Raw genomic sequence first — 15,899 nt, forward strand, 5'->3', positions numbered from 1 at the left:
CAAACCAATAACTGATAATCATGATGTCATCAGTCTGAGGAGGTAAACGCGACCTTTGACCCCGGTATCCACAAGTTTCCCAACCTCATCTATGGTCAAAACCAGAAGAAGTCAGTTTTGCCGGTTTGGTGGAATTGTACGTTTCTGTTTCCATGGTTTTCAGTTGTCGTCATAGTTACGGTAAACGCATCATGGATCTATTAACGCTGGCTGTTAACACGGATGTCAGTCTGTGTGATATCCACTGTTAAAAGCTGCTGTGATGATCCATGCGTTTTACACATTTACATTGAAAAAAATTTAAAATAAAAATCCATGCATTTACCGCGACTACCGAAACCATGGAAACGTAAACATAAAAATTCCACCGGAAAAGCAAAAAAACGGCAAAACGGGCTACGTTGTTGACGTTGGGAAAAAGGTGGATAGAAGCTGAGGAGGTCAGAGGGGTCAGAGGTCACAGAGGTCACAGAGGTCAGAGGTCACACGGCCGTCTCGTGGTCGTCTCTCTGGATCATCTGGTGGTGTCGGCGGTTCTCCAGATACTCGGCCAGGTCCTGGTCTCTGGCCCGGTCGGCTCGCTGCTGCGGGGTTTCACCCTGAGGACACGAGATATAAACGAGATATAAACTTCATTTACACAGAGCGACGCCTCTTCACTGGTTAAAAAAAGATCTTTGTTTTAGTTCTGAGTGGAGGTGAATCAGCACAAACTAGCTGAGTCACCCACTCATCCACTCACTTCACTCACTTCCTGTTCTCTAGATCGTTACATGATACAGTTTGTAGTGTAGTATCCACCTGAACTCTTTTACTTTAATATCTTGAATTATCTAATGTTCTTCTTCTTTGTGTGTGCTTTTTTTGGTTCCATATCCTGCTGCCTAGAAGCTGAATCTGGTCTGTTGGAAAGTTGATGATTGTTTTGTCTGGCCTAAAGGCTGAACCCTTAGGTTAATAAGGGTGACCCTCTTCCGTTGATCTATATGTTTATGGTAGCCCAAAGTCAATGATTCAGATTCAAGGTTGTTTAGTTGCATTCCTTAGTTTGGAGAAGGAGGAGTGTTTGGAGTTAGACACAGATCTAAGGTCAGAGCTTTGGGCCAGGAGAGAGAGATCTCACATTGGCACCAGAGATGCTCCAGGATTCAGCATTTTTTGAACACTGTTTTTTTTGAGCGGTTTCTAAGCTGCTTCAGTCCTGCTACAGTTCTCTAAGACCCGACCCGGTCCAATCCGCAGGTGTTGAAGCCTGGACCCGATGCGGCCACGGACTCACGTCACGAGCATTCATTCTCTGCCGGACTGCAGCAAAAAAAAAAAAGAAAAAAGAAAAAAGAAGCCCGTGGTCCACCCGCCACGTCCGGTCGTGTTGTTCGGTCCGTTGAGAACTCGGACTGACACAAGGAGAGAGCCGGGGGCTATAACGTTACAGTCTGTGGGCGGAGTACACATTTATCTACAAGAAGTTTAGTAGACCGAATCTCCTTGTTGTTTATGTAACGGATGTGCACTCACTCCACCCATAAAAGACGTGCTAACCAACCCGCCAAGTGGTTGTCAACCTCTTGGCGAAGAGGTTAGCATCGTCGCCTCCGGTGCGGGAGGTCGTGGGATCGAAACCCCACCTAGGGCAGGCCGTGAGAAACACAACGCAGAGGGCCAGATATGACATCGGCTACATTTACATTCTATTTCCGGGTAGAAAACCAGCTGTAATTTGAATGAGATCAATAGTAACGAACGAGAGTTTAGCTATATATCATATTTTTCACGCCCTATCACCGTTTAGACAAATCTGAAATGATTGAAGAAACATTACTATTTCTGTGTGTGTGTTTTGTGTTGCTATGTGTTGTATTTATTCAGTTTGGGGGAATCACAGTGTCTAGAAAGCATCAGGGGCTCAGCTGACAGGGACAGCTAACGGTAGCTAAGCTAACGGTAGCTAAGCTAACGGTAGCTAAGCTACCAGCAGGACGTCAGCTGTTAAAACCCTCCCGTTGTGGGACACAACATGAAACTACTCCTGTTAGCTCAGTCATGTTGGAACTCAGATATCCGCTGGAGAAAATATTTTTTCATGGAGCGTTTATTGAGTCACTGAGTTATTAAAGTTAAACAGGTAGCTAACCGTTAGCCCGGCTAATCTATGATAACCATGACTAATTACTAAAATGTGCACACATAAATAGTAATGTTTGTCCAATCATTGGTTTTATAAACTTTACAAACATCAGATTAGTCTAAACGGTGATATAGTGACATGAAAAAGTAGATAAATATAGCGAAACTCTCGTCCGTCACTATTGTTCTCATGCTGGTTTTCTACCAGGAAGTAGTTGTAAACAACAAGGAGATTCGTCCTATTGGTGTAGATTAAACTTGAAATGAACGCTGCTCTGGATCCGACTCTTTTAAACAGAACCTATTATATATTTTCCATCTTTGCTGAGCAGAACATTTGTTCTAAATGAATTTAAAACCTGTCCGGTACACAGTAGACGTAGTCTCTAAACAGACGCTGGATCAGCTGTTTTGCCTCCAGCCAACGTTGTGACATCACAGTGACGTCGGCCGTGAAGGGATAAATCCAGGCGATTTCAAACGCAGCTAAAGTTTTACCCCAAAATTTAAGATGGCCGCCAATTCAGGTTAGCAAACAAGAAACTGAAATCAGAGGAGATTTAAAACCAGTCGTCTGGACTTCCTGTCACTTTGTGATGTCACAACCACCAAGCCCCACCCCCTCACCACCTGGACCCACCATCCAACAACAACCTGCAGGATTTAGTTTCTCTGAGCGTTTTATTCTGAAATCTGCTCAGTTTTTTATTGGATCAGTCAGAAAACAGTCAGCCAATCAGAAGAGAGGCCTCAGAGCTTCCTGTGCTCTGATTGGCCGACACCGACCTGTTGTTACCAGAGCTGCAGATGGAAAAACTACACTGAGACGGTTTTTAGATCTTCTCAGGGATCGACCCTTCAAAATAAAACACACACACACACATATACACACACAAACTCTTCTCATGGCAGCAGCAGCAGCAGAAGAACTGAGATTATGGGCTGTTTCCTGTTTCCTCAGGCTTCACCATGGCAACAGGAGCTGCAGTCTTTGTGTGTGTGGACGGTTCCTGCGGCGCCGCGTCTTTCACTGACACACACACATTAATCACTTTACACAAGTGGGTCACATCCATTTAAAGTGTGTGAGGGGGGGGGGGGGGGGGGGGGGGGTTATACAGCAGGAAGCTGCCCCGCTGAGTCCCCCCCCCCCCCCCCCCCCCCCTCAGACTGAGGCTGTTTCCCACCAACATGAACACATGAACACATGATGACAGTCACACGTTCACCTGCAGGTCTGTCGTGATGAGCGAGGCTCCGCCCTCAACCAGGTAGTGGCAGATGCTCCTCTGACAGGAAGTAGCTGCTTTGTGGAGCGCCGTGTCCCCGCTGACACACACACACACACACACACACACACACACACACAGAGAGAGACAGACAGACACACACAGATACACACGTCACTTAAGGGGGGACACTACAGGTGAATAGGGTAAAAATTATAACTAACAGATATCACCATGAAACTTCCCAAGTTTATCACTCACATTAAAGCAGAAGTGAGTGATATATTTGTGTTAATCTAAGTCTTAAATAGTTGTATCTTCCGACAGCAATCACTTATAGAGAGTGTTTGGACTGAAACACGGGTCTGTCAGTCCCTCTGCTCTGCTCTGAGCCCAGGAGAAAACATTTATCGTATCCTACAGTTTTTATCCAATGAGGAGAGAGAACGGCATGCAGGGCTGTGTGTGCAGCCAAGGAACGCCGTGAATGTGGCGACGTAGGGACGAGGACTGTTATGGTGCGTTCAAGGAAACTCGTTTTTTTTTCCGACCTGTGAAGTCGTACCAGTTCGATCTGGTACGAGTTCACGGGTCAGAAGTTACGAGTGGCCGTTATAGTGACTTTCACCGGTAAAACAGGTCGGAGAAACACGAGTGGGTTGCCTGGAACGCTACAAAGTCGTAAGTTGTGACTTGAAGCTGTAATTTACGGTTTCAAAAGCCTGCCTGGAACGCAGCATTAGCCAAAACCACCGGACCACTTACTTCTGCTTTAAGACAAATATTTATTGTATTACAAGTTTTTGTCAAATGTTATGTTTAAATATGTAAATGAGGCAATATCTAATTAAATATGCGCTAATTTGCATATATTTCTAGAACAGAAATCTGAACAGTGGATAAAGCTACTTTGTTTTATCTTGTTGACATATTAAGAGTCTTTAGTTTTTACAGAGGAGGATTGTGGATATCTCTTTTTATCACTCTGTAGATGAGAAAATACTGTCACCAGCCCTAAAAAAGTCTAATTTCGCATTTTATTTTTTGGAATAAAATGTTGTATAAATGATATATCAACAATCCCCTCTGTAAAAACCTTCAGCACATAGACAGGAATAAGAAATAATAAAATAAAAACATGGTATGAAACAGCTGGAGGTGACTCACGTGTCTCTCTCGGTGGCGTCCAGGTGCGACGTGGGAACTACAGGTGACAGAAACAAACAGGTGAGAGTCAGAGGGGGCGGAGCTACAGTCCAGGTTAAAGGTGACTAGTGAGTGATTGACAGTTTCTTCCTCCAAGACTTTTATTTTGAAAAGTGCAGCTGTGGTGTCCCCTGGACGCCTCTCACCGTGGTCGATGAGGTACTTGGTGATTTCTTTGCTCCCGACTCGAACAGCGTGATGCAGCAGCGTGCAGCCGGCGGCGTCCTGCAGCTGGAGCTCCGCCCCCTGCTGGTGGAGCTGCACCAACTACACACACACACACACACACACACACACACACACACACACACACACACACACACACACACACACACACACACACATAAAGTTAACACACACACACACACAGGTATATACATATTAAAGCTCCTTCAGAATAAAGGTAGACGTTTGTGTTAAAGCTCCTTCAGAATAAAGGTAGACTACTGACCCGGTCCAGGTCTTCGGCCTCGATGCAGCTGATGAGTTCTGCTGCTTTGTCAGGATGAGGCGAGGTGGATCCAGACGGACTGGAGAGAGAAGGAGACCAGAGACCATGAGACCTGCAGAACTACACCAGAACCACCACAGAACCACTACAGGAAAGAACCAGGGCTTTGACATCGAACTTTGTTATTCAAATATTTTTTTAAAAAGTGATATTCGAACGAATATTAGGGCAGCTCTAAACATTCAAACCTGTAATAAACATTATTTTTGGTAAATGTGTTTGTCTGAAAACATAGTTTTCAATCCAGATTCGTGGCTTTTTTCAGCCTGTTGAAGTTGTGAAACGCAGCTCATTAGCATTGATCACCTGGAGCTCCTGTACTGATGACGTCATCACGTCGTTATCGCCTGACGCCCGTTCACATGTCTTCACTGATAAACAATGTCGGAGCAAAAGGCTGCTCTCTCTGCTCCTCATTGACTCCAATACAAAGATTTTCTGAGAGAAGCAGAACGGACCTCTGTTTTAAACTCGCAAGTGTCTCCAAAATATTTACTGTAGAAACACCAGAATCACACCAAATCGTTCAGGAAGTCCTTGTGATGCTCACAGTCTGTGTTTTGTTCTGATAGGAGTTACCGTTTTGTCACAGTAAGCCTAAATGTGAGACCGGTGCAGAGGCAGAAAATCGCTCTTTTTCTCCACGTTTCTGTCTGTCTCAGCCTGGGGGGCCCCTATCGTCAACGGCAACCGCCTCAAGTTAACGTGGTAACGTCTGATTCTCAGGCCAGAGCTCGTTAACATGTTTATAAACACTCCACCTGTAGCCACACACACACACACACACACACGGGTAGCTTCATGTGATTACAGTTACACACACACACATCAAATCACACAGGTAACTACTGTAACTACTACTCTCCCACACTCACCTGGGGGGCGTGGTCTTGGAGCTCTGTGATTGGCCGTCGGCCACCGAGCTGTCGCTGGAGACACGCCTCCTCTGGAACGCCACGGTCCTGAAACACACACAGCTGTCGGCTCGCGCTCCGGCCGCCGCTCTCTGATTGGCCCGGAGCGCGAGCCGGCCCCGCCCACTCACCTGGGCGTGTCCGAGGACGGGAAGGAGAACTGCCGCTGCTGGTCCTGGCGCTCCGAGTCCACCAGGTCCGGCATCCCGGGGGAGGTGCCCACCGTCTCCTTGGAGACCAGCTCCGGGTCCAGGATGTAGAGTTCCTCCTGGGAGATCTCCGTCACGTAGTTCAGGTGTTCCTGCAGAACCAGGACAAGGTCAGGACTAGCTGAGACCAGGTGAGACCAGGTGAGACTAGAGAGTAAGGACACCTCCATTGACTCCAGTGGTTAAAGCCTCATGTGCCCCTAGTGGCAGGATATGGGTATTGCAAAAGCGCCCAGAAAACCCATTCACTCCAATGTATGTGTGTTGCCCACTTGCTGGTAAATTGATGAAAACGGCCGTGTTTTTGTTTTTAGGCGTCTTGGTCATATCAGATTATACTTATAATTTGTTTATTACAAAATGTAGATTGAAACATTAATGTAGACAACTGTTTTTTTTTTTTTTTTTTTTTTTTTTTTTTTTTACTGGCCTATGTGTTAATGTTTATCTGTAAAGGATCCTCAATGATGCTATTCAATTCAATTCAATTCAATTCATTCATTAAGGACTGCACAACAAGTCGGCAGAATTTGCTTTCGGCACAGCATAGTGCCAGCACATAGTACTGTGTGGCAACAGACATCAGTTATACATTTAACATACATGGGTGATCTATAAATGTCCTTAAATTATTGAAAACACCAGTTCTTTTGCAAAACCCATATTCCTCCACCAGGAGGCGCTGCCATTGGACCAATGCTGTCATTACTCTCTGTTACAGCGCTCTAGGTGAGACCAGCTGAGACCAGCTGAGACCTGGGTCAGGGTCAAGTTTCCTACCTGAGCCCGGTCGATCCGGTAGAAGCGGTCTGCAGTCGTACCTGGACACAGAGAAGCACAGGTCAGAGGTTAGACCTCTAACCTCTGACCGTTAACGCGCTACAGTTCTGATCTGGACTCTAAAGCTGAACGGCCGTTGCTGTCTAACGGACCTGAGAGACACTGGGTTTGATTTATTTTAAAGCTCTCACTGGTCTCTTACTGTTAGAGCCATTTTGTATATTACACATAAGGTGATAAATAATTTAGATTTGTTAGATTTATTCTGATTTTGTATATTTGAGGTTATAAGAGGTTATAAGAGTGCCCGGTGCGATGGCCCCTGGCCCTAACAAGTCATGTAGAATGGACATACTGTAAAAAATAAAAAAGAGGCTACATTTGAAAACACAAGTGTGTTTGTGCCTTGGTCTTAACTGTGTGTGTGTGTGTGTGTGTGTGTGTGTGTGTGTGTGTGTGTGTGTGTGTGTGTGTGTGTGTGTGTGTGTGTGTGTGTGTGTGGACTCACAGTCGAGGAAACACCACTTCATGGAGAGTTTCTGTGAGGACGGACACTCGCCCCTCATCACGTCACAGTCCTGGAAGAGAAGACAGTGACTCAGTGTGTGTGTGTGTGTGTGTGTGTGTGTGTGTGTGTGTGTGTGTGTGTGTGTGTGTGTGTGTGTGTGTGTGTGTGTGTGTGTGTCGGTCCACTTGATGGACCTGGACACACACACACACACACACATACACCTAGATTAGATTAGATTAGATGAATTTATTTGTCCTTTACAAGGAAAATGGTTTTCACCATTGCGTCCAACGGCCTCGAGAAGCGCAACTTACATTCATTTACATTCATTCCCACATTTCATACACCACAGATACATAGAGACATAAGAACATAAAACATAAGACATAAGACCCCACATTTACATGAACATTCCCCCTGGTTATGTTCTTTTCATTGTCTTATTTAGTTCAGCTATGGCAGATGGGATGAAGCTTTTGTTGGATTTTAACTACACACACACACACACACACCTACACATACACACAGACACACACACACACACACACACACACTCAGCTCTACCTGGTCCAGGTTTTCCTGCAGACGCTCGATGAGCAGACGACAGGTCTCCAAGTCGCTGTCTCCAGGAACCGTGATGACACCGAGAGGCGTCGCTGTGGGGGGGCAACAGATGTGATTCTGATGCTCGACTAGATTGTAACGTTCTTTTTAAAGGGACAACCAGGAGTTTTGTAAAAGCAAATTGTTTTCACACTACATTTCCCATGAGCCTTTGCGTGCACGATGAAATTCTTTGACCGGTGCAAGACAGACTCATGTTTTCATTCATCAAGAATTAAAGTCAGAGGTTGGAAGACGATCACATACAGTCGTAGTTCCCACCATAAACGGAGATTCGGCGGCGTTATTCTCATGACTCGCCACGAAACCGAAAGTAAAGAAACGCTGGTCGGCTCGCCCAGCATTTCCACCACCACTAATAATAACAAAATAACCATAGAGACAAAACCATAGATTTATCTAAAATGGACCATTAACAAGTGGTGACGGAGATTCATCCACATTAATATCAGACTTTTTTATTGTCGCGGAATTTTTCGTTCTGCCGACGGAGAAACTCCTGGTTGTCCCTTTAAATAGTTTTGTGTCTTTCTAATGTTTTAACGTCTCAGCTACGTGAGTTCATCTCGGTCCGACAGGTTCTAGTTCTTCTGGTCCTGGTGCGACTCTCTGAACTCTGAGGTTTCAACGGGGAGATTCAGAGTTCAGAGTCCTCTCGATCGAGCATGACGTAACGACTGTGTGGATGACGTCATCGATGTGACGTCACCAGTGTGATGATGTCACTCACAGGCCTCCTTCAGCTGGTCCTTGTCGTAGTGCAGAGCCTCGTAGGCGGCCATGTTGATCCGGTTCACCCTGATCTGGAGCTTCTCTGGGAGCGGCTGCTCGCTGCACACACACACACACACGCACACACACACACACACACACACACACACAGAGGTCCAGTCATGTGATGTGTATGGATGGATCGTTTAGGTTTTATCTGGTAACAAACCAGAACTTGAAGAATGAAAACATACAAACTTTTTATTTTTACGGCATTTTCTGACGTGCAAGTTGAACTGAATATTAATTTAAGTAATATGAATACTGAAACTTTTGACAAGGAATAAGACAAATATTCTTGGAAAGATTTTGAATTTTTGCAGTGTGCGCCGACTCCCGGTTTTATGAATATGAATAACGATACCAAGGTTATTTTTAAAAGCTCGAATCCAAACTCGAATACAAATGTGACCCGATCCATCAAAATGAGTCACAGTGACCCAAATTTCAAAGTTGAGATTTTATTATCAATGTAAAGAGGAGAAAATAAGCTTTAAAATGATTCCCTAGTCAGAGTCATACATTTGATGGTTTTCTAGATGTGGCCATTTGAATTACGATCTCCTACTCTCTCATTCTGTTCTAAAACCTGAGAAAATAGCAGTTAAAGTTTTTGCCAGTGACTCTGGCATCTGTTCCTGTACCACGTGATTACACGCTCCCTATACGGTCCCTTGTTGTCATAGATGCAGCATTCAATGACCCTCGGAAAGCAGAGAATCTCACAATTCAGATGCTTTTTACAGCTCGTCTCTATCATAAACGGTTCAGAAGTTGTCATGTTTTGTTGATGTTTTGTAAAACATGTGCAAGCGTTGTGTCGATGCTACGTTCGGTTTAGCATCTATGCTGCGTTCGGTTTAGCATTGTTGCTACGTTCGGTTTAGCATCGATGCTATGTTCGGTTTAGCATCGTTGCTACGTTCGGTTTAGCATCGATGCTACGTTCGGTTTAGCATCGATGCTACGTTCGGTTTAGCATCGTTGCTACGTTCGGTTTAGCATCAATGCTACGTTCGGTTTAGCATCGATGCTATGTTCGGTTTAGCATCGTTGCTACGTTCGGTTTAGCATCAATGCTACGTTCGGTTTAACATCGTTGCTACGTTCGGTTTAGCATCGATGCTACGTTCGGTTTAGCATTGATGCTATGTTCGGTTTAGCATCGTTGCTACGTTCGGTTTAGCATCGATGCTACGCTCTGTTAGCGTCGATGCTACGCTCTGTTAGCGTCGATGCTACGCTCTGTTAGCGTCGATGCTACTGGGTTTAGCATCTGTTTCTGTACCCGTCCCTTCTCGTCATAGAGGCACCATTCAATGACCGTGGGAAAGCGGAGAATCCCGCGGTTCAGATGCAGTTTACAGCTCGTCTCTATCATGAACGGTTCAGAAGATATTTCATGTTTTGCACCGATGCAACACTCATTTTCAGAGGGTTTAAGTTGCAAGTCAACTTTAATCATCATTTTCGTGCCTTTTCTCAATTATCTGGACTGTGAAACTTTGGGAGGTTGTTTTTGAATGTCATTGCTTTGAAATTAGGGTAAAAAATGTTTTTTTTATTTTCTATGGGTTTTTCCACATTATCAGCTGATTATCTAAAAATAGAACGTAGCGACATCCGACTCATTTTGATAGAACGGGTCACAAATAGTGAACTGGCTGTACACGACTAGTCAGTAACCCTCCCTAGTGATGTGGCGGTGTGTGTGTGTGTGTGTGTGTGTGTGTGTGTGTGTGTGTGTGTGTGTGTGTGTGTGTGTGTGTGTCGTACTCGTTGAGGTGCGGCATGGACACCCTCCTCTTGGTCTTCTGCACCATGTTGGCCTGGTTACGCAGCGAGATGCTGATGACGGACGGCGCCAGGCGGCACGGCTCTCCGTCCACCTGCATGGGGATGGACTTGGACGTGGTGAGAGTCACCTGTTTACACTGCAGCAGCCGCTCGCCGTGACCCCCCACCTGCAGCGTGGCCTACACACACACACACACACACACACACACACACACACACACACACACACACACACACACACACACACACTGCTGGTCACACCCTCTGACCTCACACACTGCAAAACCTCTACATCTTACCAAGAATATTTGTCTCATTTCTAGTCAAAACAAATCTCTTTATACCTAAAATAAGTATATTATATAGGCATACATAGTTATACATTAAAAGCAGCTTGTTTTTAGACACTTTTTACTTCTTTCAAGCTGATTTTCACTTGAAATAAGTAGAAAAATCTGATAGTGGAGCAAGTTTTTCTTTCTTATTACAAGCAACAAAAAACTTGCTTTCACTGGCAGATTTTTCTACTTATTTCAAGTGAAAATTAGTTTGAAACAAGTGAAAATGATCTAAAAACAAGTTCATTTTTAGGTGATGAGTCTTATTTTAAGTGGAAAGAGATTAGTTTTGACTAGAAATGAGACATTTTGACAAGAAATAAGACAAATATTCTTGGAGAGATGTTGAGTTTTTGCAGTGTAGAAGTTAACATCATACAATAGTTAATACAATAAAACGCAGTACAATAACCTAATACGGAAATAACAATGTGTGTGTGTGTGTGTGTGTCTGACCAGCGACGTCATGGTGAAGCCGATGACCTCGATGAAGCCGTCGTCATGGCGCTGAGGTTCAAAGTCATGCTCACTGGGGTGACCCCAGGGCACGGTGCCCGCACAGTACCTACACACACACACACACACACACACACACACACACACACACACACACACACACACACACACACACGGGTCAGTGAGGAGCAGACAGGAAGTGAGCTGTGATTGGCCGACTCGTGGACCGGTGACAGACGAACCTGGGGATGTTGAGGAACAGGAGACACTGGAGCTTCAGGTCCTGGACTTTAGCTGTCAGGTCTGTGCCATCGCACTGAGGACACACACACACACACACACACACACACACACACACACACACACACACACACACACACACACACACACACACACACACGTTATGAAGAAGGACCGACACTGACAAGCAGAGTTGGACAGAGTACTCGACCCCAGTAGCTACTTGAGTAAGAGTACAACATCTCAGTCAACTTGTAAATGCAGCAGTTTTTCGAGTTTATTTTGAAATGCGTGCTTTTATTTTGAAACGAGTAAAGAACAGGAAGTAGCGCCAGTTAGCTCCGAGAGCTTCACTCAGAGACAGAGGAGCACCTGTAGCGGTGATGTTACCTGTTAGTTTGTTTTCCTTTTTTATCACTCCATGCTTCGTGGTGTTTGCTGCAACTGTGTGAATGTGATGTTATGAGAAGTGTAAGCTGAAGAATCGTATTTTTTGACCGGAAAAGACTGCCACTGGGAATGATTCTGCCGTTGATTGAGGAGCAGGCCAAAGTGGTCAGTATTACTCTGAGTATTATTTATCGTTACTAGCTACAATGCTAAGCAATGCTATTTCTGTAATGATTACAATAAGTAATGTTGTCTTTATTTTGTTTATGTGAACATTCAGTTCTACGGTGTAAAGGAGATGTCGGTGTGGCGTCAATAAACATCAGTAACAAGGACCGGAGTCTCGCATCCTATCAATGGGCGGCATACAACTACTACTCAGTCAACATGTTACTCGAGTCAGAGTAAATGTCTTATTCTCCACATCAGTGAATGACTCTAATAGTTTGTAAATGAATGTAAGGAGCTTTTAACTCTTGTTAGTGAGAATGAACTCTTTGAAAGCAGCTGCACTGATGTGCTGCTTTTAGGGGTTAGGGTTTCCTTCTCTGACAAACACAGCTTGTGTCCAATAGGATTTTAGACAAAGACCTGAAAGTAACCAGTACTTTTCAGCCTTCCTACTAATTAACTCCAGTAAAAGTACTAATATTTGTCTTGGAAATGTATTCAAGTAAGAGTAATAAGTACCAAAGAAATCTAATACTCTGGATATCTACTTAAGTACAGTAGCTACTCAAGTAAATTTACTCCATTACTGTCCACCACTGTTGATAATTCATTCTCATGATTCCATGTGACGGTCGGGGAGTCGCTGGCGGCTCTAGTGTTAAATCATCCGTCAATCATCTTGTGTCTTTGTGACGTCACAACAGAGCAGTCACCAAGCCCCGCCCACCGTGTCAGAAAACAGCCAATCAGAGCAGAGCAGAGCACAACACTCACCACCACCTTGATGTGCTTGGCCAGATCCTTGGAGCTGCCACTCAGGAAGTCAGAGAAGGCCGTCTGCAACACACACACACACACACACACACACACACACACACACACACACACACACACACACACACACACACACACACACACACACACACACACACACACACACACAAGGGGGTGGGGGGCGGGGGGGGGGAGGAGGAGGAGGAGAGGAGGAGGAGAATCATTCAGAATAACTGTCAGTTTAAGAAGCAGAACCAGCTAGACCAGTTAATCCAGTTATAAACCAGTATAAACCAGTAGAACCAGTATAAACCAGTTATAAACCAGTATAAACCAGCTATAAACCAGCTATAAACCAGTATAAACCAGTTATAAACCAGTATAAACCAGCTATAAACCAGTATAAACCAGTTATAAACCAGCTATAAACCAGTATAAACCAGTTATAAACCAGTATAAACCAGCTGTAAACCAGTATAAACCAGTTATAAATCAGTATAAACCAGCTATAAACCAGTATAAACCAGTTATAAACCAGTATAAACCAGCTATAAACCAGTATAAACCAGTTATAAACCAGTATAAACCAGCTATAAACCAGTATAAACCAGTTATAAACCAGCTATAAACCAGTATAAACCAGTTATAAACCAGTATAAACCAGCTGTAAACCAGTATAAACCAGTTATAAATCAGTATAAACCAGCTATAAACCAGTATAAACCAGTTATAAACCAGTATTAACCAGTATAAACCAGTATAAACCAGTATAAACCAGTAGTCTCCGTCTGGACTCTCACCCCAGCGTAGAACATCTTGTTCCTGAAGCGGCTGTTGAACTTCTCTGGATTCGCCTCTGGAAAACAACACAGTGATTAGTGTGTGTGTGTGTGTGTGTGTGTGTGTGTGTGTGTGTGTGTGTGTGTGTGTGTGTGTGTGTGTGTGTGTGTGTGTGTGTGTGTGTGTGTGTGTGTGTGTGTGTGTGTGTGAGTGACTGACCTCTGGACTCGTGGAAGCCCAGCGTGACGTGGGCGTCGAAGCCCAGACTGAAGTAGTTGTTGAAGACGTCGATAGGAAGCTGAAGGGACGAACAGACTCACGGGTCAGAGACTCTGCAGAGAGTAACTAACCCTAACCCCTCCAGGCTGTAGCTATGACCCAGGGGTCAGAGACTCTGCAGAGACTCCTCCATGATGGTTACTCACTACTAATATATTAATATTCTCTATATTAGTCTACTTGCCAACTACTTGAAATCCATCAAAATCGGCCCACTGGCGGTTAAAATCTGGTCACTTCCGGTTTAGACAGCCAATTTGAATTTTGAAAATGTCAGAAATGGATTCAGCATCATTCACTGTATAGAATTCACTTTGTAGAATTCACTATGTAGAATTCACTATATAGAACTCACTATAAAGAATTCACTATATAGATTTCACTATGTAGAATTCACTATATGGAACTCATGATAAAGAATTCACTATGTAAAATTCACTGTATAGAAATCACTATATAGAATTCACGATATAGAATTCAATATAATGAATTCACTATACATAATTCACTATGTAAAATTCACTGTATAGAACTCACTACATAAAATTCACTATACAGAATCCACTATGTATAATTCACTATGTATAATTCAATATATAGAATTCACTATATGGAAGTCATGATAAAGAATTCACTATGTAAAATTCACTGTATAGAACTCACTGTAAAGAATTCACTATATAGAATTCACTATGTAGATTTCACTATGTAAAATTCACTATATGGAACTCATGATAAAGAATTCACTATGTAAAATTCACTGTATAGAGTTCACTGTATAGAACTCACTATAAAGAATTCACTGTGTAGAGTTCAATGTATAGAACTCACTATATAGAATTCACTATGTAAAATTCACTGTATAGAACTCACTATAAAGAATTCACTATATAGAATTCACTATGTAAAATTCACTGTATAGAACTCACTATAAAGAATTCACTATATAGAATTCACTATGTAAAATTCACTGTATAGAACTCACTATAAAGAATTCACTATATAGAATTCGCTATGTAAAATTCACTGTATAGAATTCACTATATAAAATTCACTATGTAAAAATTCACTGTATAGAATTCACTATATAGAATTCACTATGTAAAATTCACTATACAGAATTCACTATGTAGAATTCACTATGTAGAATTCAATATACATAATTCACTATATAGAACTCACCATAAAAAATTCACTATATAGATTTCACTATATAGAATTCACTATACATTATTGACTATATAGAATTCACTATACATTATTGACTATATAGAATTCACTATGTAGAATTCAGTATGTAGAATTCAGTATGTAGAATTCACTATATAGAATTCACTATATAGTGAGTAGGAGGAGTGAAGGAGGGAGGGACGTGACCTCTGACCCCTGACCCCTGACCCCTGACCTCTGACCTCTGACCTTGTCTGTCTGGTGCTCGTCTCCGTCGTCCGAAGCCTCAGGGTTCGATTCCACGTTCAGGTTCCACCGGTCCAACTGGACGACGTTCCCGTCCTCAACATGGGACAAAATCTTAGTGATGGGCTCATCGGTGTAGCCCTAAAGGAGGAGGAGGAGGAGGGGGGGGGGGGGGGGGGGGGGGGGGGGGGGGGGGGTAGGGGGAGGGGAGGAGAGGAGGAGGAGGAGGAGGAGAGGAGGAGGAGAATCATTGAGAGTAACTGTCAGTTTAAGAAGCAGAACCAGTATAAACCAGTTAATCCAGTTATAAACCAGTTATAAACCAGTATAAACCAGTTATAAACCGGTATAAACCAGTATAAACCTGTATAGACCA

General features: G+C 43.6%; 1 protein-coding gene across 1 annotated transcript in view; it reads right to left on the bottom strand.

The window, feature by feature from the left end:
• Positions 1-482: 482 nt before the first annotated feature.
• dgkzb (diacylglycerol kinase, zeta b) overlaps positions 483-15,899 on the bottom strand; it is a gene marked incomplete at both ends in the record, with an annotated part of 28,141 nt that continues 12,724 nt past the window's right edge. Inside the window, 18 exons of the mRNA XM_083974448.1 lie at positions 483-599; positions 3,357-3,456; positions 4,524-4,560; positions 4,709-4,829; positions 5,014-5,092; positions 5,949-6,035; positions 6,119-6,288; positions 6,977-7,017; positions 7,485-7,554; positions 8,052-8,143; positions 8,842-8,942; positions 10,659-10,858; positions 11,474-11,582; positions 11,716-11,789; positions 13,049-13,111; positions 13,849-13,904; positions 14,048-14,126; positions 15,527-15,664. Coding sequence (XP_083830574.1) covers positions 483-599; positions 3,357-3,456; positions 4,524-4,560; positions 4,709-4,829; positions 5,014-5,092; positions 5,949-6,035; positions 6,119-6,288; positions 6,977-7,017; positions 7,485-7,554; positions 8,052-8,143; positions 8,842-8,942; positions 10,659-10,858; positions 11,474-11,582; positions 11,716-11,789; positions 13,049-13,111; positions 13,849-13,904; positions 14,048-14,126; positions 15,527-15,664 — 1,734 coding nt within the window. The remainder of the gene's footprint in view (positions 600-3,356; positions 3,457-4,523; positions 4,561-4,708; positions 4,830-5,013; positions 5,093-5,948; positions 6,036-6,118; positions 6,289-6,976; positions 7,018-7,484; positions 7,555-8,051; positions 8,144-8,841; positions 8,943-10,658; positions 10,859-11,473; positions 11,583-11,715; positions 11,790-13,048; positions 13,112-13,848; positions 13,905-14,047; positions 14,127-15,526; positions 15,665-15,899) is intronic.

This window comes from Trachurus trachurus (genome assembly GCF_905171665.1).
Source record: "Trachurus trachurus genome assembly, chromosome: 6".
Lineage (NCBI taxonomy): Eukaryota > Metazoa > Chordata > Actinopteri > Carangiformes > Carangidae > Trachurus > Trachurus trachurus.